A 16,800-nucleotide genomic window follows, 5' to 3' on the forward strand; every position below is an offset into this window, starting at 1 on the left:
TGTTTTGCTTCATTTTTATTTTTTATTTTTATACATTATAAGTTGAAAAATTGTGAAGTGAGGCTGTTCTGACCATGTCACATTTAAAAATACTTACAGGCTTTGTGGCGTACACTGCGCAATCCTGCAGACAGCATTTCTCATGTGGCTTATCGCGTACTTGGCAAATTTGGTGGAAGTAACAGGAAAATGTTAAAGGAATCACAGAAACTACAATATGTGGTCACAGAAATTCAAGGACCCAGCATTACAATAGAATTTTCAGACTGTAAAGCATCTATTCAGCTCCCTATGGAAAAGGTAAGGACTTTTTTGAGAAGTAAGGACATCTTCTGTGCGAAGAAATTACCTTGTTCAGTTTTGCTTTGTTACAGACTCTTTGAAAGTTTGTTTGCTTATAAAGAAAAAAAAAATTGGTCAAATGTGTGCTGTCTGCCATCAATTCTAGATATGAATTAATAAATATTCAACGTTACAGAAATTACATGCTTAAAAGTAGGCTTTAGGATCTCACACATACCTGAATATGTTTTGATATCCCTCCAGCTAGACAAGGAGAATTCTAATTCATTTATTCCGTAATGAAGAAACAGAATCTAAACCCACTTCTGTGTGTTTGTTCTTTTTGTTTGTTGGTTTAGGTTGTTTGTTTTTTGTTTTTGTGTTTTTTTGAGTTGTCAGACTTTGCAGACAAAAATGCGAAAAGTTTTAGGAGTTGCTAATCATCATTCCACTGATGTCAGGCATTCTTTGTATTTCTTAATTTGGGCAGTCCAAATAGTATGTGCTTTTTAAGTGATTTTTAATATGTATTAAAAATACCGTTCCCTTGATTAATCACTTCACAATAAATATTAAGAAATAGTGTTTTATTACTATTTTTTCTTCTCTCTTGGTTGTAGGCAATTGAAACTGCTCTGGACTGCTTGAAGAGTGCTAACACAGAGCCGTATTATCGGAGGCAAGCCTGGGAAGTAATCAAGTGTTTCTTAGTAGCTATGATGAGCTTGGATGATAATAAGCATGCATTATATCAACTTCTGGCGCATCCCAAGTATGACAATTCTTTAAACGTAAATGTGTATGTAAAATTTATAGTGTCTTTAGAGTAACCTAACTTAGAGAGAATGGTTAATCTAAACAATGTATTCTGCATGGTGTTTTTACCTTTTGGATTATCCTGCTTCCTTTTAAATTGATGCAGGGCTTTTCAAATCTTCCTCTTAGTTTTATCTGCATGTTATTTAATGCAAATAACATCTGTTAATGTTCCAAATTTTTATTTTCTTCCCCTACTCACGGTCCAATGCACAATCTTTAGGTATGACAAGACAGTTTCTTAAAAATTTAATTGTAGTTTAATATATTTAAATAATTCAAGTGTTCTGATGTTTAATAGTGTTTCAAAGATAAGATTTTAATGTTCTGTGTGTGCTTCTAACTTTTTACCAAAGTGAAAGAGATACAAAATTAAGTTTCCATTTAGTGACCAAACTGTAGCATAGTCACATACACACAGCTGATGTTCATGGATGGATCAGTTTTGATATATGACTTTGTTTGTCTTAGGGCAGTTAAGGATTTTTTTATTTTTTACATCTTTTAAAATTTGAGTCATCGATACTTAGTAAGTTCATTGCTTTTAGACAACTTTCACATCTTTGCCTACAAAGTGTGTGCTGACTTTGAGTTGCAGTATAGTAAGTGTTGCTAAAGAGCATAGTTGCTATTATAATTGGGACTTGTTAAACTTGACATAAATATAGCTTTGCAATGAATAGGTTCTGTTGGGGCAGTGATTTGATAAGTAATGTTTCAGTCTTGAAAGATTAAAATCAAATGTCATTTTAAAAAAGGGAAAATGTCAAAATATTGAAAATGACATTCTGTAATTGAGTTGTAGTGTGAAGCCTGTATACCTATTATTTGGAATATATGTGGCTTCTTCTGAACCACTGGCTTTAAATGTTCATGATGAAATTGAGCTATCCATCATGTTTGAGACCAGTGGTTGACAAAATTAATACCAACTGAGTGAACCGGTCTAGCTCTATCAAAATGAGGAGAAAATGGGAGGTGGAAAAGGAGTTTAATATCAAGAGCAAACTGTAAATCAAGTACTTGATGATGTTCATGGTTGAGCTGCCAATACTGCAGTTTAGGATTATAATGAACTTAATTTTGTCTTTCAGCTTTACTGAGAAGTCCATACCCAGTGTAATTATTTCGCATCGGTACAAAGCTCAGGATACTCCAGCTCGTAAAACGTTTGAGCAGGCTTTGACAGGGGCATTCATGTCAGCAGTCATCAAAGATCTGAGACCGAGTGCTCTGCCTTTTGTAGCCAGCTTGATCCGCCATTATACAATGGTGGCGGTAGCTCAGCAGTGTGGTAAGTGAAGTGGCCTAAAGATTTTGTGGTCATGAGAGGGGTAGAGAAGTTTTTTACTTAACACTACTGACTATTATAACAAGTATTATTCTTGTTATTGTTATATCTTGTTATGACTATTATAACAAGTGATATTCTGGGTAGTTGTGTTGGGTTTTGTTCTGTGGCTGAAATATTTTTTAACTATTTATAAATAATAGAGCAGTGAAAATTGTTAAGCAAGTTTTCAAAAACATTACGTAATAATACTCTTAAAATGCTGAAGCAAATAAAATAAATAGGGTTTGGAACAGTGTATATCTCCAGAGCATTTGTGTAACTTGATAGATGCAGTTATTTTTGCAGGTGGTTTTTAATTGGGTTGTTTTTGCTTGCAGTTTTGAGGGACTATTAGAGGAACTAAATAAATGCAAAGCACTGTAGCGTCTTCTACCTATGAAGTAAACTTTTTGTTTGGAGTTAGACTGTATGACATGTATTAATGTAATCTGAATTTCTTAAGGTTCTTCGTTTTAATTAAAACTTCTTAGCAGGCCTCTGCAGTGTGTAGTGTAGTGCATAGAAGAAAATATTCAAGTAGATGTAATCTTTTTTTCTTCTAAGAGTGAAGAATGCCTTGCAATCCATTTATATGCAAATTGACACATTGCTTACTGTTTTTGCCATCCTCTAGTCAGAAAAGTAGTAAAATTTAATTGAAAGACTATTCATATTTCAATAGCCATTGTTTTATCTTTTTCTTCTTCCTCTCCCTATACAAATTACAGGTCCTTTTCTGCTGCAGTGCTATCAGGTTGGAAGCCAGCCTAGCACAGCCATGTTTCATAGCGAAGAAAATGGGTCGAAAGGCATGGATCCCTTGGTGCTTATTGATGCCATAGCAATCTGCATGGCTTATGAGGAGAAGGAGCTCTGCAAAATAGGAGAGGTGGCTCTAGCAGTGATATTTGATGTTGCAAGCATCATCTTGGGGTCAAAGGAAAGGGTAATATTATGCATAATTTTCTTATTTAGAAAAAATTTGTAATTAAATTATCTAGTTTCAGACAGCTGAATTTTGTTTCTAAAATTTCAGAGGATACCAATGAGCTGAAAAAACAAACTGATAGAATTCTTTGTTTCCAGGCTTGTCAGCTTCCCTTGTTTTCCTACATTGTGGAACGTTTGTGTGCTTGCTGTTACGAACAAGCTTGGTATGCTAAACTAGGAGGCGTTGTGTCGATTAAATTTCTTATGGAACGGCTTCCACTAATTTGGGTCCTCCAGAACCAGCAGACTTTCCTGAAGGCACTTCTCTTTGTTATGATGGATCTAACTGGAGAGGTAAAGAATGAATGTACTGTTTCAAGTAATGTGGGGGAAACTAGCTTTTTTTTCTTAATTCACACATACTGAGTTTTTTCTGATCTTGATTTTACTTAACTTCAAAGTGTATTGTTTCTGTAATAATTGTATTTGCTCATTTCAGAGTAGAAATGTACGAGTCTCATTTAGATCAGTGAAAGATCTCTAGATTCACTGTAACTTGGACTGCATTTAGTTTGGAGGTGTTCATCTTATTAAAAAGCTGTATGTAGTTACAGATACCTAGAGAATTGGCTGCTTGATCTTTTCTCAGTTGTGAATCATATGGTGACACCGCTGTTAAGGTGTTCCAGCTCTTAGATTTCACTCATTGCAACTCACAGCTTTGGAAAGATTGGTGGGAAGATTAGTTGAACATGTGCCTTTTCTAGAGGATTCATCACAGACAAGTGCAAAGTTTGTTGTTGAGTAGTGTGTAGATTTGTTATTTTTGTTTTGTACTTTAAAAAATATAAAAAATAAAAATAATCCATGATACTTTAGGTTTCCAATGGAGCGGTTGCTATGGCAAAGACCACACTAGAACAGCTTTTGATTAGATGTGCAACTCCTTTAAAAGATGAAGAAAAAACAGAAGAAATCCTAGCAGCACAGGAAAAGTCTTTCCATCATGTGACACATGATCTTGTTCGAGAAGTAACCTCTCCAAACTCTACTGTGAGAAAACAGGCTATGCATTCGTTGCAAGTACTTGCACAGGTCACTGGAAAAAGCGTCACTGTGATTATGGAGCCACACAAAGAGGTAAGCAGAAATACTTACTGGAAGTCCAAGCAAGTCTAAAGTTGTTTACCAGTTTGACTTTGCAAAATGCGTTTCTGAGTGCATTTTCTCACATTAGCGAATTAAGTTCTTAGCGGCTTGATAGCATATGTTTGTCATTTACTGTGTTTCATTGTTTAAAATACTGTGGCTGGAGTACTGCCTCATTACTTAGCCAGCGCTGATAGTGATTTACTTCCTGAAATTATGGACTGTGCATCCTACTACCAATCAGATGGCAGGCCAGATAGACACTTTATTTTGACCCTGTGTTTTCTGTTTTATATCTAAATATGAGGCATATCCAGAAAGACTATGCAGATCGAAGCTGGTTGAAATTGCTTTTTGCTGGCTGATAGCATTTGTTCTATTGAAAAGCTAGTATAAACATACGTAAGTCCTGAAGGCCACCACAGCATATAAAATTATAGATGTCATTATTGCAATTTGGGAACATACAGAGAAGCCCCCCAGCTGATACCTTATATTGTTAAAGGTGTTTATGGAGGAGAGTGAAAAGTTGCTGTAATGGGGGAAGAAAACTTACCTGAACGTCTCTTTTTTTTCTAATGTTTTAGGAGCTTAAAATATTCTTGTTTCTGGACTTGAACATTTTAAACGCTTAAGTCTATGAATTTCTTTTTTTTAAATGTTTATAAAGTTATGTGAAGTTACAAACTATCATAGATCTGTTCACAGAGGATACATAATATTTGGAGATACTGAGTTTATTCCCTAACTGACTGAATTCAGTTAGTTCATAGAAACATTTTTCTTCTTGCTTAGTGATTTCTAAAGAGGTATATCTGGAGCCCCAGTAGGAAACGAATAGAAACGTGGTCATACCTAATGTTGTCTAGGTCTATGGGATCATATGAATATGCTGTTAATTTGGTAATCTTAATTTCATTGTGTAGGTCCTGCAAGACATGGTTCCTCCTAAAAAGCATTTACTTAGGCATCAACCTGCAAATGCCCAGATCGGACTGATGGAGGGGAATACATTTTGCACAACCCTGCAACCTCGGTTGTTTACAATGGATTTAAATGTCGTGGAACACAAGGTTTTCTACACAGAGGTACTTCCTTTTTATGTTCTCATATTTGAATGTAGCTACTTAAGTAATGATGGTGTTAGAATTCTCATTGCTGCAAATACATTTTTCCCTATGTATTTTAAACTTTCCCTGGAAATGAAGAGTTTGCCTTTTGAAATGTGGACCAATGAAGCTGTCTGCCTTTATGACTAAGCTCTGAGCTAAGCAGAATGACTAGCTAAGTAGAATGGCTAGCTCTGAGCTAAGTAGAATGTTCTAACGTGTTAAATAAATCTTGATGTTACATTCCTAGTCCTAATAGCCCTAACTTTAATATTTAAATATTATTTTATGCACAGCATATATATGATACCAATGGTTGTACCACCAAAACGTATATATTTTCTGTTAAGGTTTTTGAGTCCCTAACTGCTTGGATAAAATCAGATATAAAAGCAAAACCCTAGTATGTGGATTTAATGTGGAGAAACTGTCTAGTCCTTTGGTTTCCTAGCAGTATTGTCCAAACGTAAGTTAAGGGCTTTGATACCAACAGCAATTGCAGTTAGCAAGGCAAGTATGGGATGTAGTTGTCCATTCAGAGGACCTTCATTTTTTTTCTTAAGACAAAGACGAAGTGTCAAAAAATGTCTATAAAGGTGAGTGATGTATTGATTTTGTGAAGATCTCAACTGTAATAATGTTCTTGGATATAGACATGGGCATTGTTAACTCGCATTGTTTTCTTTCCAACTTGTTCAGTGTTTTCTAACAGAAACATACATGTGTTTTGAAAGTACTGTCCTGCAAAGAGGGCTCTGTAGGAAAGAATTATCCCTCAGGGCAGTGACCAGTGACCATAGGAATTACTGAAGACATTTTCAGCATATTTTTTTCCTCTTAATCTCCATCTCTTCTTACCACTGTACTCAGTATTTTCAGTATTTCACTGTGATTCAGGAGGCAAACTTTTCTGTAGACATTCTTTTACACCCTGTACCACATGTGCAGCATGTTTGCAAATACACCTGCTAGGTATTGGCAAATTGTAAAAACACTACGTTTTGCCTGACTTTTCTTTAGTGGCAGTATTAGTGGGTTCTCTTGCCTTTGGCTAACCATCAGTTTTCATGGAAACTTGCACTCTAATTTCAAGTAGAATTTTTGCCTGTTGGTGAAGTTTGGGGATTGTAATTTGAATAAACCTGTGTCTTTGGGGAAACAAGGCTCAAAGGATGACTGATAATACTGTTTCAACCATCATTCATAATGCTGTGCTAAAATGATTGCCTTTGTTTATTTTTTCCCTAGCTCTTGAATTTGTGTGAGGCTGAAGATGCTGCCTTAATGAAGCTACCTTGTTACAAGAGTCTTCCATCACTTGTACCTCTTCGCATTGCTGCGTTAAGTAAGTGAAAGTTCATAAACAAAATTAGATGTAGGTAAGTGTCCTTGTGAGCAAAGGGCAATCGTCTTCCCAAGATCAGCAGAAAACTTGAGAGCTTGAAGACTGATGACTGCTCTCTAGAGGTCACAGTTTAATGGAGAATAATGGGAAGTATCGCTGCTTTCTTAATGAGTAAGATTTAGTTTCTGAAATTAACCCAAAATATTTTTAGACTAATTATGTTATATAGCATTAGGAAAACTTTAAAAGTCTGTTAATAGACTTCCCATTCTTTTCCTGTTTTATGATGCCTGTTGCTTTTGGCAAAGCGTTCTGGGCTTTAGCAGTCTGTAATTCAAGATGAAGTAAAAGAAGCTTGAAAAGAATAAATGTAGAATTATGTTTTTTCTTCTCTTTCTAAAATTGAGTTAGCAAAGAGAAATTTGCTTTGATATTTGCAGATGCTCTAGCTGCCTGCAATTACTTACCTCAGTCAAGAGAGAAAATTATTGCTGCACTTTTCAAGGCACTTAATTCAACAAATAATGAACTGCAGGAGGCAGGAGAAGCATGCATGAGAAAGGTTAGTGCATTAAAACAATATTGCTTTCGAGTCTCATGGTCTCTCTGCTTTACTTCTTGATTACAGATCTTGGGAAAGTTGGGAAGATGTGTCAGCCTTCCTTAGCAGTTTCACAAATGCACGTCTGGCTTTATTGTAAAAGCTTTTCTTGTGTTTCCTCTTTGTTCCTAAAAGAATTGATAGAAGCACATGGTTGGTTTTGGAAATGGAAGCAATATGGCAGAGTTAAGCTCTGCATCACAGTACTGCAGTTACCTTAAGGGACAGCACCGTCTGTGTACTATTTAGGGCCAGAATTAGTAACGGTGCTATGCTGCATCTGTTCTGTGGATGCTAGGCTATAATGTGAGAGAAGCTGGAAAGACAGGGAAAAGCATATCCTCTCATTATGATATGTGGCCTGGTAGATAGACCTACTTCAGCAAGATTTTATAAGATTTAATACCTTTCCTTCAAATATAGAAAATGATAATAAAAAGGCTTACAGCCTCTTCATAATGAGGTGTAAACTGGATGGTACGTCACAGGGAATAAATATCATTATAGTAATACTGGTGGTTTACATTTTCTTAGGCTGTTGACTAATTAGAGATCAGATTTCATCTTTTCATGTCACTTGGCCATGAAAGGGAAAGTACTTATTAGTTAGGACTTGCTGGCAATTCAGTTCAGTTGAGAGGTAAGAGGTATAGGAACTAAGGGTTGTTCCGACCTGTGTATTTGGTTTGAGATTTTTCTAATCATTTCCACCACCTTTTCCTGTGATAAATCAGTGCCCACAGGATGTTTAATTGTAACAGGAAATATTCTGTCTGGCTGCTTGCAGCCAGGTTTTCTCTTATGTTTTATGTTTCTCGCTTATGCGTGTGGATTTTAACAGACATTTGCTCCATTGCTTTCAGCCAGATTCACAGCCATTTGTTAATAAAGTAGTGCCCAGGGAGTTTGTCTATAACTGTAAATTTCATTTATAACTATGGCAATTTTTCAATCCTTGTCTTTAATTAAGGCCTCCTGTTTGATTGTTTCATGGAATATCCTGCTGTACATCAAGAATACTAAAGTGCTTTCCATCTTTTCATTGCATATATTTCTAGTAATAAATATCTTTTGAACTGTTGCATTCTGAAAGTACAAAATTAAAGAAAAAAATGAAGTCAGCAGAAATTATTTCAAGTAAGTTGCTTGCACAGAAGTCACTAAGCTCTGTGCTGTATTTTGAACCTATACTCTCTTGCAGTTCTTGGAAGGAGCTACAATAGAAGTTGATCAAATTCATACACACATGAGGCCGTTGCTTATGATGCTGGGAGACTATCGAAGCCTGACACTAAATGTTGTGAATCGTCTGACATCTGTCACTAGACTTTTTCCAAACTCTTTTAACGATAAATTCTGTGATCAAATGATGGTAAGCCCACTCAAGTATTGTAGTGTTGTTTGTTTTTTCCAGTCTTTCGGAGGAAATTGTCTTTTAACTCATATTAGTTTTTTTTTTTTTTTTTTTAAGTCAAAGAACAATTCGGTAGTGACTTAATGTATAAATTCCAAGTAAAATGTTTTTGTTTCACAATTAATAGGAAAAATGAGTATCTTCAAACATTTACTTGGTTAAAGTTTGTGTTAATTTCTAAAGAACTGCTAAACCAAAAAGTTAAGAGGCGTTCTCATCTTGTGAAGTTATACATCATTATGTTAAGGTCTGCTTGGTTATACTTCTAAGTAAGGTGCCAGCAGCATAATATAGTAAGTAATCCCTTGAACGTGTGTTTTACCTCCTATCAGGCTAAGTCCATTTTAGTGAAAGGTATTGCCTTTCTTACTTCATTTTCAACTTTTAAAGTGTGTGTGGAAAGTCTCTATTCTTTTTTCAGGGCTATTTTAAATATTTATATGTACATGTATGTTGCAAATAATTGGACAGGTATAAGCCTGTCATCATTGCCTATCTGACTTCAAATTTTTATGCCTTTTATTGTATGTACTCTTACAACCCTTGCTTTCTTGAATATGGAGAGAACTTGAGGCAACCTTTAGAAGTCAACACACTAGACTTTCAGTTTCAGATTCTAGTTTCAATTGCTAGTGGTAAAACCAGATTGAGAGTTGAAGGCTTTTTTTAATAATTAAATGTCATATTTGCTTTTACAGAGTATAAAAATCAAATTGGTAACAACTTCAGCATTTGCTGTTCCTGTAGAGTGCTTTAGATTTAAACTAAAAAAGAACGTTCCTAGGTATATTCCAATAAAAATCTTTAGCAGTCCCCTATTGCACTCTCCTAGCAGGAGAGTGCCATGGTCTTGATGTGAGAAAGATGCCTGTACGTTTCACACCCAAAACTCAGTCTTCTAATCGCATATAGATTAATGACAGCTTTTTTTTAGGTGATATTCCTACCTTTTCAGTTTGGAAGGAGTTGAAAGTATTTGAAGTTGTAAACTGTATGGTTTTAAATAGTAAATTAACTTTTCAATCTGAGGGAACAAAAGTAACTAATCATTTTTCCCTTTGTTTCCCTCAAACAATCATTTCTGCCTCTCTTTTCTTGAAGTATATGCTGTCACTTGCTAAAATGGAATGGTATAATTAGAAGAATAATATTAATTGTCTTTTTTTGATAGCAACACCTGCGTAAATGGATGGAAGTTGTAGTTATTACACACAAAGGTGGACAGAGGAGTGATGGAAATGTAAGTTAATGAATGCTTTTATGTGGGAAGACAGAAGAAATAAATAATACTAATGTTTAGGAATTGCAGAACTCACTCGCTTGTAAATGCTGCCATAACTGATTGCAAACTGATGTTTTGTTACAAGTTAATGAACTTACATATATTGAATAGCTGTTACAAATTTTAGTAAGCAGAGCTTTCTACCTGCTGGGAACAGTTAGCTGTGGAGCCTATTCTGTACTGGTTGGTGTGGGAACAGCTCACTGACTTCTTTTTTCAGTACTTTCTGCTTAGAATTTTTTTCACTGTTGTAGATGATGAGCTCAGCAGCATTATCCCTCTCTTTTCACTAATGTTTGATGTTCATAACAGTCTTTTGAAAATTTTGCGGAATAATAATATCCCAGTTAACTTTACTTACAATTTGTGAAAAACAAATTCAGTGTTTACCAGTTGAGATCACATCAAAATCTCTCATCCACCCAAGTCAGCGGTCTCAATGTTGAACTGTGAGACAGATAATTCTCCTGTAAATGGGAAATTGCATTAAGCCGCTGTCAACTTAATGACAACTCAGTGTGTTCTTCAGCAATACTGCACTTTAAGGAATTCCTGCTTCAGAGTGGTTTCATGTAGGTTACCAGAAGTCCTTTAATTATATCAAGACCTTATTAATAATTTAATATAAATGTTGAGATGTATTATTGCAACTATTGAAAAATTGGGCGGAGTTGTATTAATATCTTTGTTTCTCAAATTAGAATGAAAATAGATTGGCTTTTTATTTCCCTCAACGTGGAATTGGTTTAGTGTTTTTTCATTGCTCTTCCTGTGAGTGCAAAGAGAGCTTTTAAATCTGAATTCAGTCTTTACTTTATATCTGACCTAGAGGTCCTCTAATGGAGTAGAATTTGTTGCTTAAATTTAGAAACTGCACATTTTTCAGTTAATCGCTAATGTTTTACTCGGGTCAGAGTAGTTCTAAGGCCTTCATATTCTTCTTTTAGGATTGATTTTTACACAAACATGGTGATTACAGGTGTCCTGCAGAGCTTCATGTAGCAATAGTCTTTCAAATCACAGTGCGGCACCTGTAAAACAGTTTTTACTTATCACTAAATAACGTTTAATGGTGAATTCTTTTGCATGTAATGTTTTTTGTTCGTTTTCTGTGTAGTTGTGCGTTTAGTCTCCTAAACGTGATTAAAAAAAATTTTTATTAAGTGTTGGCTTAAAATGTGTGTTGGGGGGAGGTGCACATCAGAAACCTGAGGAACACAAACCCTCAAGTCTTGAGGGAGAAGACTATGAAAATGCTTTCAGATAGAACTGTATGATTGCAAAGTTGATTGCAATGCTACTTTTTTCCCAGTTGTTGCTCTAAAGCTTCCTTAAGAGTAGAAACTGTAAGAAACTGAAGGCAGTCACAGACAGTGTGATCTTTATACCAATGATCTGGCAGTCTGTGCTCACATGTCCGTATGTATAGGGTACTGCTGCTGTATTGTATCTTCTAAACGTGGAAAAACTCGGATGGTAAAACCAGCGGTTAGTTAGTTGTAGCTGGCCTTTCACTTGCCATATTGAGGCTGTACTGAGATTCCAAAATCTGCGATGCGATACATAAAAGCTCCTGAAGTGGGTCGCATCGTTTGGGTTGAGTGATTAGAGCTAGGAGATGGTACACACAGTGGAGAATGGTGATCAGGAAACCCTTTTGTTTGGTAGCTGAAATGACACAACAGTATTACAATAATTTCTTTGACCTAAAGAATTTTCATCTCTCTTCCAGCAGCACGTAATGAAGGTGCCATTTGGTGGTGATGCTGGTGTTGTTATGAGCATGCTGCACGTAGTGGCTAGTCAGCAAGGCCTCTTAATGGAATGGTCTATGTCCAAAATGTCTAAGAAATGAGTCTGCATATGTAAATGAAATTTCTAGATAATGTAAAAACTTTAGCCATCTCAGTTAGAATGGCATAATAATTAACAACTGTTGTAACGATTTGCAGTTGTTGCCAGAACAAGTAAGTTCTTCATTCACCTAAATGGTATTGTGACAGTCCTGCTGTGTTCCTGAATTGTGCCTTGCCTGTTTACATAAGTGAACAAATCAGGGCATAACATCTTAAGTAGAGATGAGGATCTAAGTTATTGGCCTGATGATTGAAATCTTTCATTTAAATTCCTTCTTCCATTCTTCCCTGCCTCCTCAAATGAAATTTGAGTAGGTAGTTGCCTCAGACTCTCCCTCTCGTGAACAGGGAATGGTGGGACATGAACAGGTGGGAATTCTGCGTTACAGCTGTTAGTAGGAGTGTAGCTTGGTAGTTCAAATATTGACAGTTGTTTCATGATCGATGCTGGACAAATTTGTCTTTGAAGATGCTAAAAGATTGTTTCCCCTAACTTAATCCTCTCTAATATCTTTTTATTTGTTAAACATACTTGAGAAGCTATGTATAAACAATATACAAGTAGAAAAAAGGATGCTTTTCATCCTAATTCTTAGGAGAGCAATTCAGAGTGTCTGAGAGGTTCATTTGTCTCCATGCTTTCAGTTTGAGGTGAGAAAATAACCCTACTGAATTCAGTTTCTGACTGCAGCCTGAAGAATAGCATATGCTGGTTTGTTCGTTTATTTGATATTTTTGTGGGCTCTTTCTTTTCATGCTGTGACTTCTGTTTTGGTTCAGCCTGCCGCGGAAGGGGTAGAGGTGAGAAACTCAGTGGAGGCACCAGGAAGTTCTTTGTTGTTGTGTTTTGTTTTTCATGTTTTATTTTTGATTTACTTTTATTCTTTACTGTGCTGTTAGTTTTATTGTTGTATTTTGGGCAGAGTGCATTGTGCCTTTGAGTGCAGTGCTGTGAATTGTCTTATGTTTGTCTGTGGCAGAATCATTTTTATACAGTTGCTGTTCAGGATGTAAAACGTGTTTTTTACTAGGAAAAGTAGGATTTTCAGCTTCTATGAAGGCATAAGTCTTCTATATGTGTTTATGCTTCAATCCATGGGAGTAGTCTTGGGGGTTTGGTCTAGGCAGAACATGTTAAAGTGGGGGGGGCCTAATATTTTGTAAATTCAGTTGAGGAAATGCAATGCGTGTGGTACCTATTTTGTTGCATACTGCTTACTAGAAATGAGTTTTAGAGGGATACGGGTGGATTTTTTTTTCTCTTGCCTTTCATTACTGAAGAAAATGCACCATCTCATTAACTGAAATGTAGTTCACATTTAAATTGCACAATGAAACAAAAGCCTCATATTATTTTGGACTTCAGAGAATTTATTATCTAGGGGGAGAATATGTATTGGGGAAGAGAGCTGACTCTGCTCCAGAGTGGCCAGCTGTTTGCAAGATGTACTGAGCAGTGCTGGGAGAAAGCTGTCTGTCTTGTTCTTCATGTCTAGTCTGGGGTTGTGGGTTGTACGTGAGAAATTGTTTAGAAAGGAAGGTCTGGCTTTTTGATGCATGAGCTACTTGGTGTAGTGCAGCAGTGAGCGCTCTGCAACTCCCCCATCACGGTTATCATTACACAGAGTTTAGTTCTTGTCTGTAAAACACCACTTTTCTGACAAATAAAATAAAATAAAACCATGATATTGCAAGTGAGAAGGGCGAAGTTCCATAAGAGAATTTTATTCCATATATTGTGGTAAGTAGATATTGTGTATGTTAACACTTTCTGGCTCTGCTGATGTAGAGAGGAAAAAATGGTAGGATGTATGATACTACGGTAATCTATGTAGCTGGTAATACTAATTTAATCGTGTTTCTTTTTACCTGTAGGAAATGAAGATTTGTTCAGCAATTATAAATCTATTTCATCTTATCCCAGCTGCCCCTCAGACATTGGTTAAACCTCTGCTGGAAGTTGTGATGAAAACAGAACGAGCGATGTTGATTGAGGTAAAAGTGAAAGTTAACGTTGCTGATATTTTTGCTGTATATTATTTGTAAATATGCCATGAATTTTCCACATATTTGTGTGAGTGTGTGTGATATAAATATTTGTTTTTTAGAAAATGCTTTCCAGTCCTCTTAGGAGGTGTTAATGTTCATCTTACTCTCTCGTCTTAAAAGAAAGTTTTGATATTGTCGGTAAATCTTAATCGTGAAAGTTCTGAATGTTTTGTATCTGCATAAATGCCAAAACAAGTGCTGCTTTTTTTTTTTTTTTTTTGATTTCTCTCTGGGTGCTAGTAAATTAGTAGACAAATAAAAACAGTCTGCACTCTGCACTTTTAATTTAAGCATTTTGAATCTTGCAGGCTGGCAGTCCATTCAGGGAACCTCTGATAAAATTTTTGACACGTCATCCATCCCAGACTGTAGAGCTGTTCATGATGGAAGCCACTTTAAATGATCCACAGTGGAGCAGAATGTTTATGGTAAGTGGTAGGGGCAGAGGAGAGGGGAAAAAAAAACTCATCTTCAAACACTTTTGGTTCATCACGTTTGTGATCTTTTACATGTATTTTTTTTGTCTATATGACCTTATAGTCATTAAGCATGGCCTTATTCTAACTGCAAGGTGCCTGTTCTCTGTTTTACATTTGTTGGTCCGGAGCTATTAATTTTATGCGTTATCGCTGAAGTTGTATTGCCTTTTTTGATATACATGAATAAATAAAATGTAACCTCTGTAACTTCAGTGATGAATATAAAAACTAGAGGTATCCTGATGTATCCTCTTGATATTTTTCCTTTTAAAGGTCATTATTAAAATTATTTCTTCCTTTTTTTTCAGAGTTTCTTAAAACACAGAGATGCCAAACCTCTACGAGATGTACTGGCAGCTAATCCAAATCGATTTATCACTCTTCTGTTGCCTGTTGGTACCCAAGCAGCTGTTAGACCTGGTTCTCCAAGCACTACCACATTGCGTCTTGATCTTCAGTTTCAGGCTATCAAGGTATTCATTTATTCTTGTTGGTCTTCATTGGATAGTTAAAATCTCTTTAGCAAAAGGCCTCTTCTGTACAGTCTTTCAAATGAACTATAGTTTTCTTTAACGAAGCATGGTACGAGAGAGAAACATGGCAAGGAAAACTTTCTTTTAAAAAACAAAAATAAAAACAAAACAGCCCTTTAAAAGTTGATCTAAACTACTTTTTGTTTGACTTTGGATTATTTTAGAACCCTTAATCGACCTGAAAGAAGTGCTTTTCATATCATTGTTTCCACTGACAGATCTGTTGCATATTGACTGTGCATTTGTCGTGTTTTGGTTTTGACAGATCATAAGTATTATTGTTAAGAATGATGAATGTTGGTTAGCAAATCAGCATTCCTTGGTGAATCAGCTGAAACGTGTATGGGTGAGTGAAGCTTTTCAGGAGAGACATCGTAAGGAGAACATGGCTGCAACAAATTGGAAAGAACCTAAGCTATTAGCATATTGCTTGTTGAATTACTGCAAGTACGTAAAAACATTTATTTTCTATGGCTTGTATATATTTATTTAATAAAATTTGAAAATATTATGAATACAAATAGGGATACTAAAATTAGTTAGTAGTTAATGAAGAGAAAGTTTAATGTATTTCATAGTACTGCTTTTAGCTCTAAAACCAGACCTCAGGTACTACCTGTTCTTGTCTCTCTGCTCATTTAAAACCAGTATTAGTTTCTTCAAGTCATCAAAATAGTAGTTTGGTAGTTTGTTGTTTGTTTTTTTTTCCTGAAGAAGCTTTTTCTTTTCTGTTTTTACAGAAGGAATTATGGTGATATAGAACTGCTCTTCCAGTTGCTTCGGGCTTTTACGGGTCGTTTTCTCTGCAATATGACTTTCTTAAAGGAGTACATGGAAGAAGAGATTCCTAAAAACTATAGTATTCCCCAAAAACGGGCTTTGTTCTTCCGGTTTGTGGACTTCAATGACCCAAACTTTGGAGATGAGCTCAAAGCCAAGGTAACTAAAGCAATTAAATCAAAGTAGTCTGGTATTTAGATTTAATTTTCTTCTTGGGAACTAGGGCAACAAAACTCACTCATTTAAATGTCAACGAGTTTGATAATTGGCAGAGCCATTTACTTGAAAATATCATACCTGAAGAAGAGTGATAATAAACAGGGACAGCAATTTATCTTGCTTTCAGTGCTGACTATTTTAGTTTATGCTTTCTAAGAATCCTTGCCCTTGAAAGAGGGAAAGGAGGAAAAAAATGTGTGCATCTGTTTATTAAGGTATTATTTATAGCTTCCATTTGTAACAAAATGTCTCTAACATGGAGGTTTGCATATGAATACTTGAATGGTGACTGCTGCTAGAAGAGTCCAGGATTTGAGTGTAACTGTTTTGTGCTGATGTTCTGTAGGTGCTGCAACACATCCTGAATCCTGCTTTCTTGTACAGCTTTGAAAAGGGAGAAGGCGAACAGCTGTTGGGACCCCCAAACCCAGAAGGAGATAATCCGGAAAGCATCACTAGTGTTTTTATCACAAAGGTAATACTGTTTACATTAGTGTTTGAAAATTAAAATAATAAGTTGTTTCTCTCATTTGGCTTTTCAATCCCAATTTGACTGTTGGGCTATTTGTAAGTGTTGTGGTAAGTTAAGTCACGTCATAACTTTTAACTGTTGCGAGGTCCTT

The 16,800-nt window shown here is 35.8% G+C and overlaps 1 protein-coding gene across 6 annotated transcripts in view; it reads left to right on the forward strand.

Annotated features, from left to right (window-relative positions):
• The window catches only part of TRRAP (transformation/transcription domain associated protein), a 97,597-nt gene that overhangs the window by 26,117 nt on the left and 54,680 nt on the right, over nt 1–16,800 (forward strand). For 4 of the 6 annotated variants that reach the window (XM_080556531.1, XM_080556530.1, XM_080556534.1 and 1 more), the window contains 17 exons: nt 100–300; nt 903–1,081; nt 2,193–2,392; nt 3,160–3,377; nt 3,518–3,715; nt 4,241–4,501; nt 5,437–5,598; nt 6,868–6,964; nt 7,405–7,526; nt 8,767–8,937; nt 10,151–10,219; nt 13,993–14,112; nt 14,475–14,594; nt 14,954–15,118; nt 15,444–15,625; nt 15,919–16,117; nt 16,524–16,652. In XM_080556531.1, the coding sequence (XP_080412657.1) occupies nt 100–300; nt 903–1,081; nt 2,193–2,392; nt 3,160–3,377; nt 3,518–3,715; nt 4,241–4,501; nt 5,437–5,598; nt 6,868–6,964; nt 7,405–7,526; nt 8,767–8,937; nt 10,151–10,219; nt 13,993–14,112; nt 14,475–14,594; nt 14,954–15,118; nt 15,444–15,625; nt 15,919–16,117; nt 16,524–16,652 (2,793 nt within the window). The remainder of the gene's footprint in view (nt 1–99; nt 301–902; nt 1,082–2,192; nt 2,393–3,159; nt 3,378–3,517; nt 3,716–4,240; nt 4,502–5,436; nt 5,599–6,867; nt 6,965–7,404; nt 7,527–8,766; nt 8,938–10,150; nt 10,220–13,992; nt 14,113–14,474; nt 14,595–14,953; nt 15,119–15,443; nt 15,626–15,918; nt 16,118–16,523; nt 16,653–16,800) is intronic. The other 2 variants (XM_080556533.1, XM_080556535.1) reach the window with 1 other exon arrangement.

The sequence above is a fragment of the Anser brachyrhynchus genome (assembly GCF_964034855.1).
Source record: "Anser brachyrhynchus genome assembly, chromosome: 15".
NCBI lineage: Eukaryota > Metazoa > Chordata > Aves > Anseriformes > Anatidae > Anser > Anser brachyrhynchus.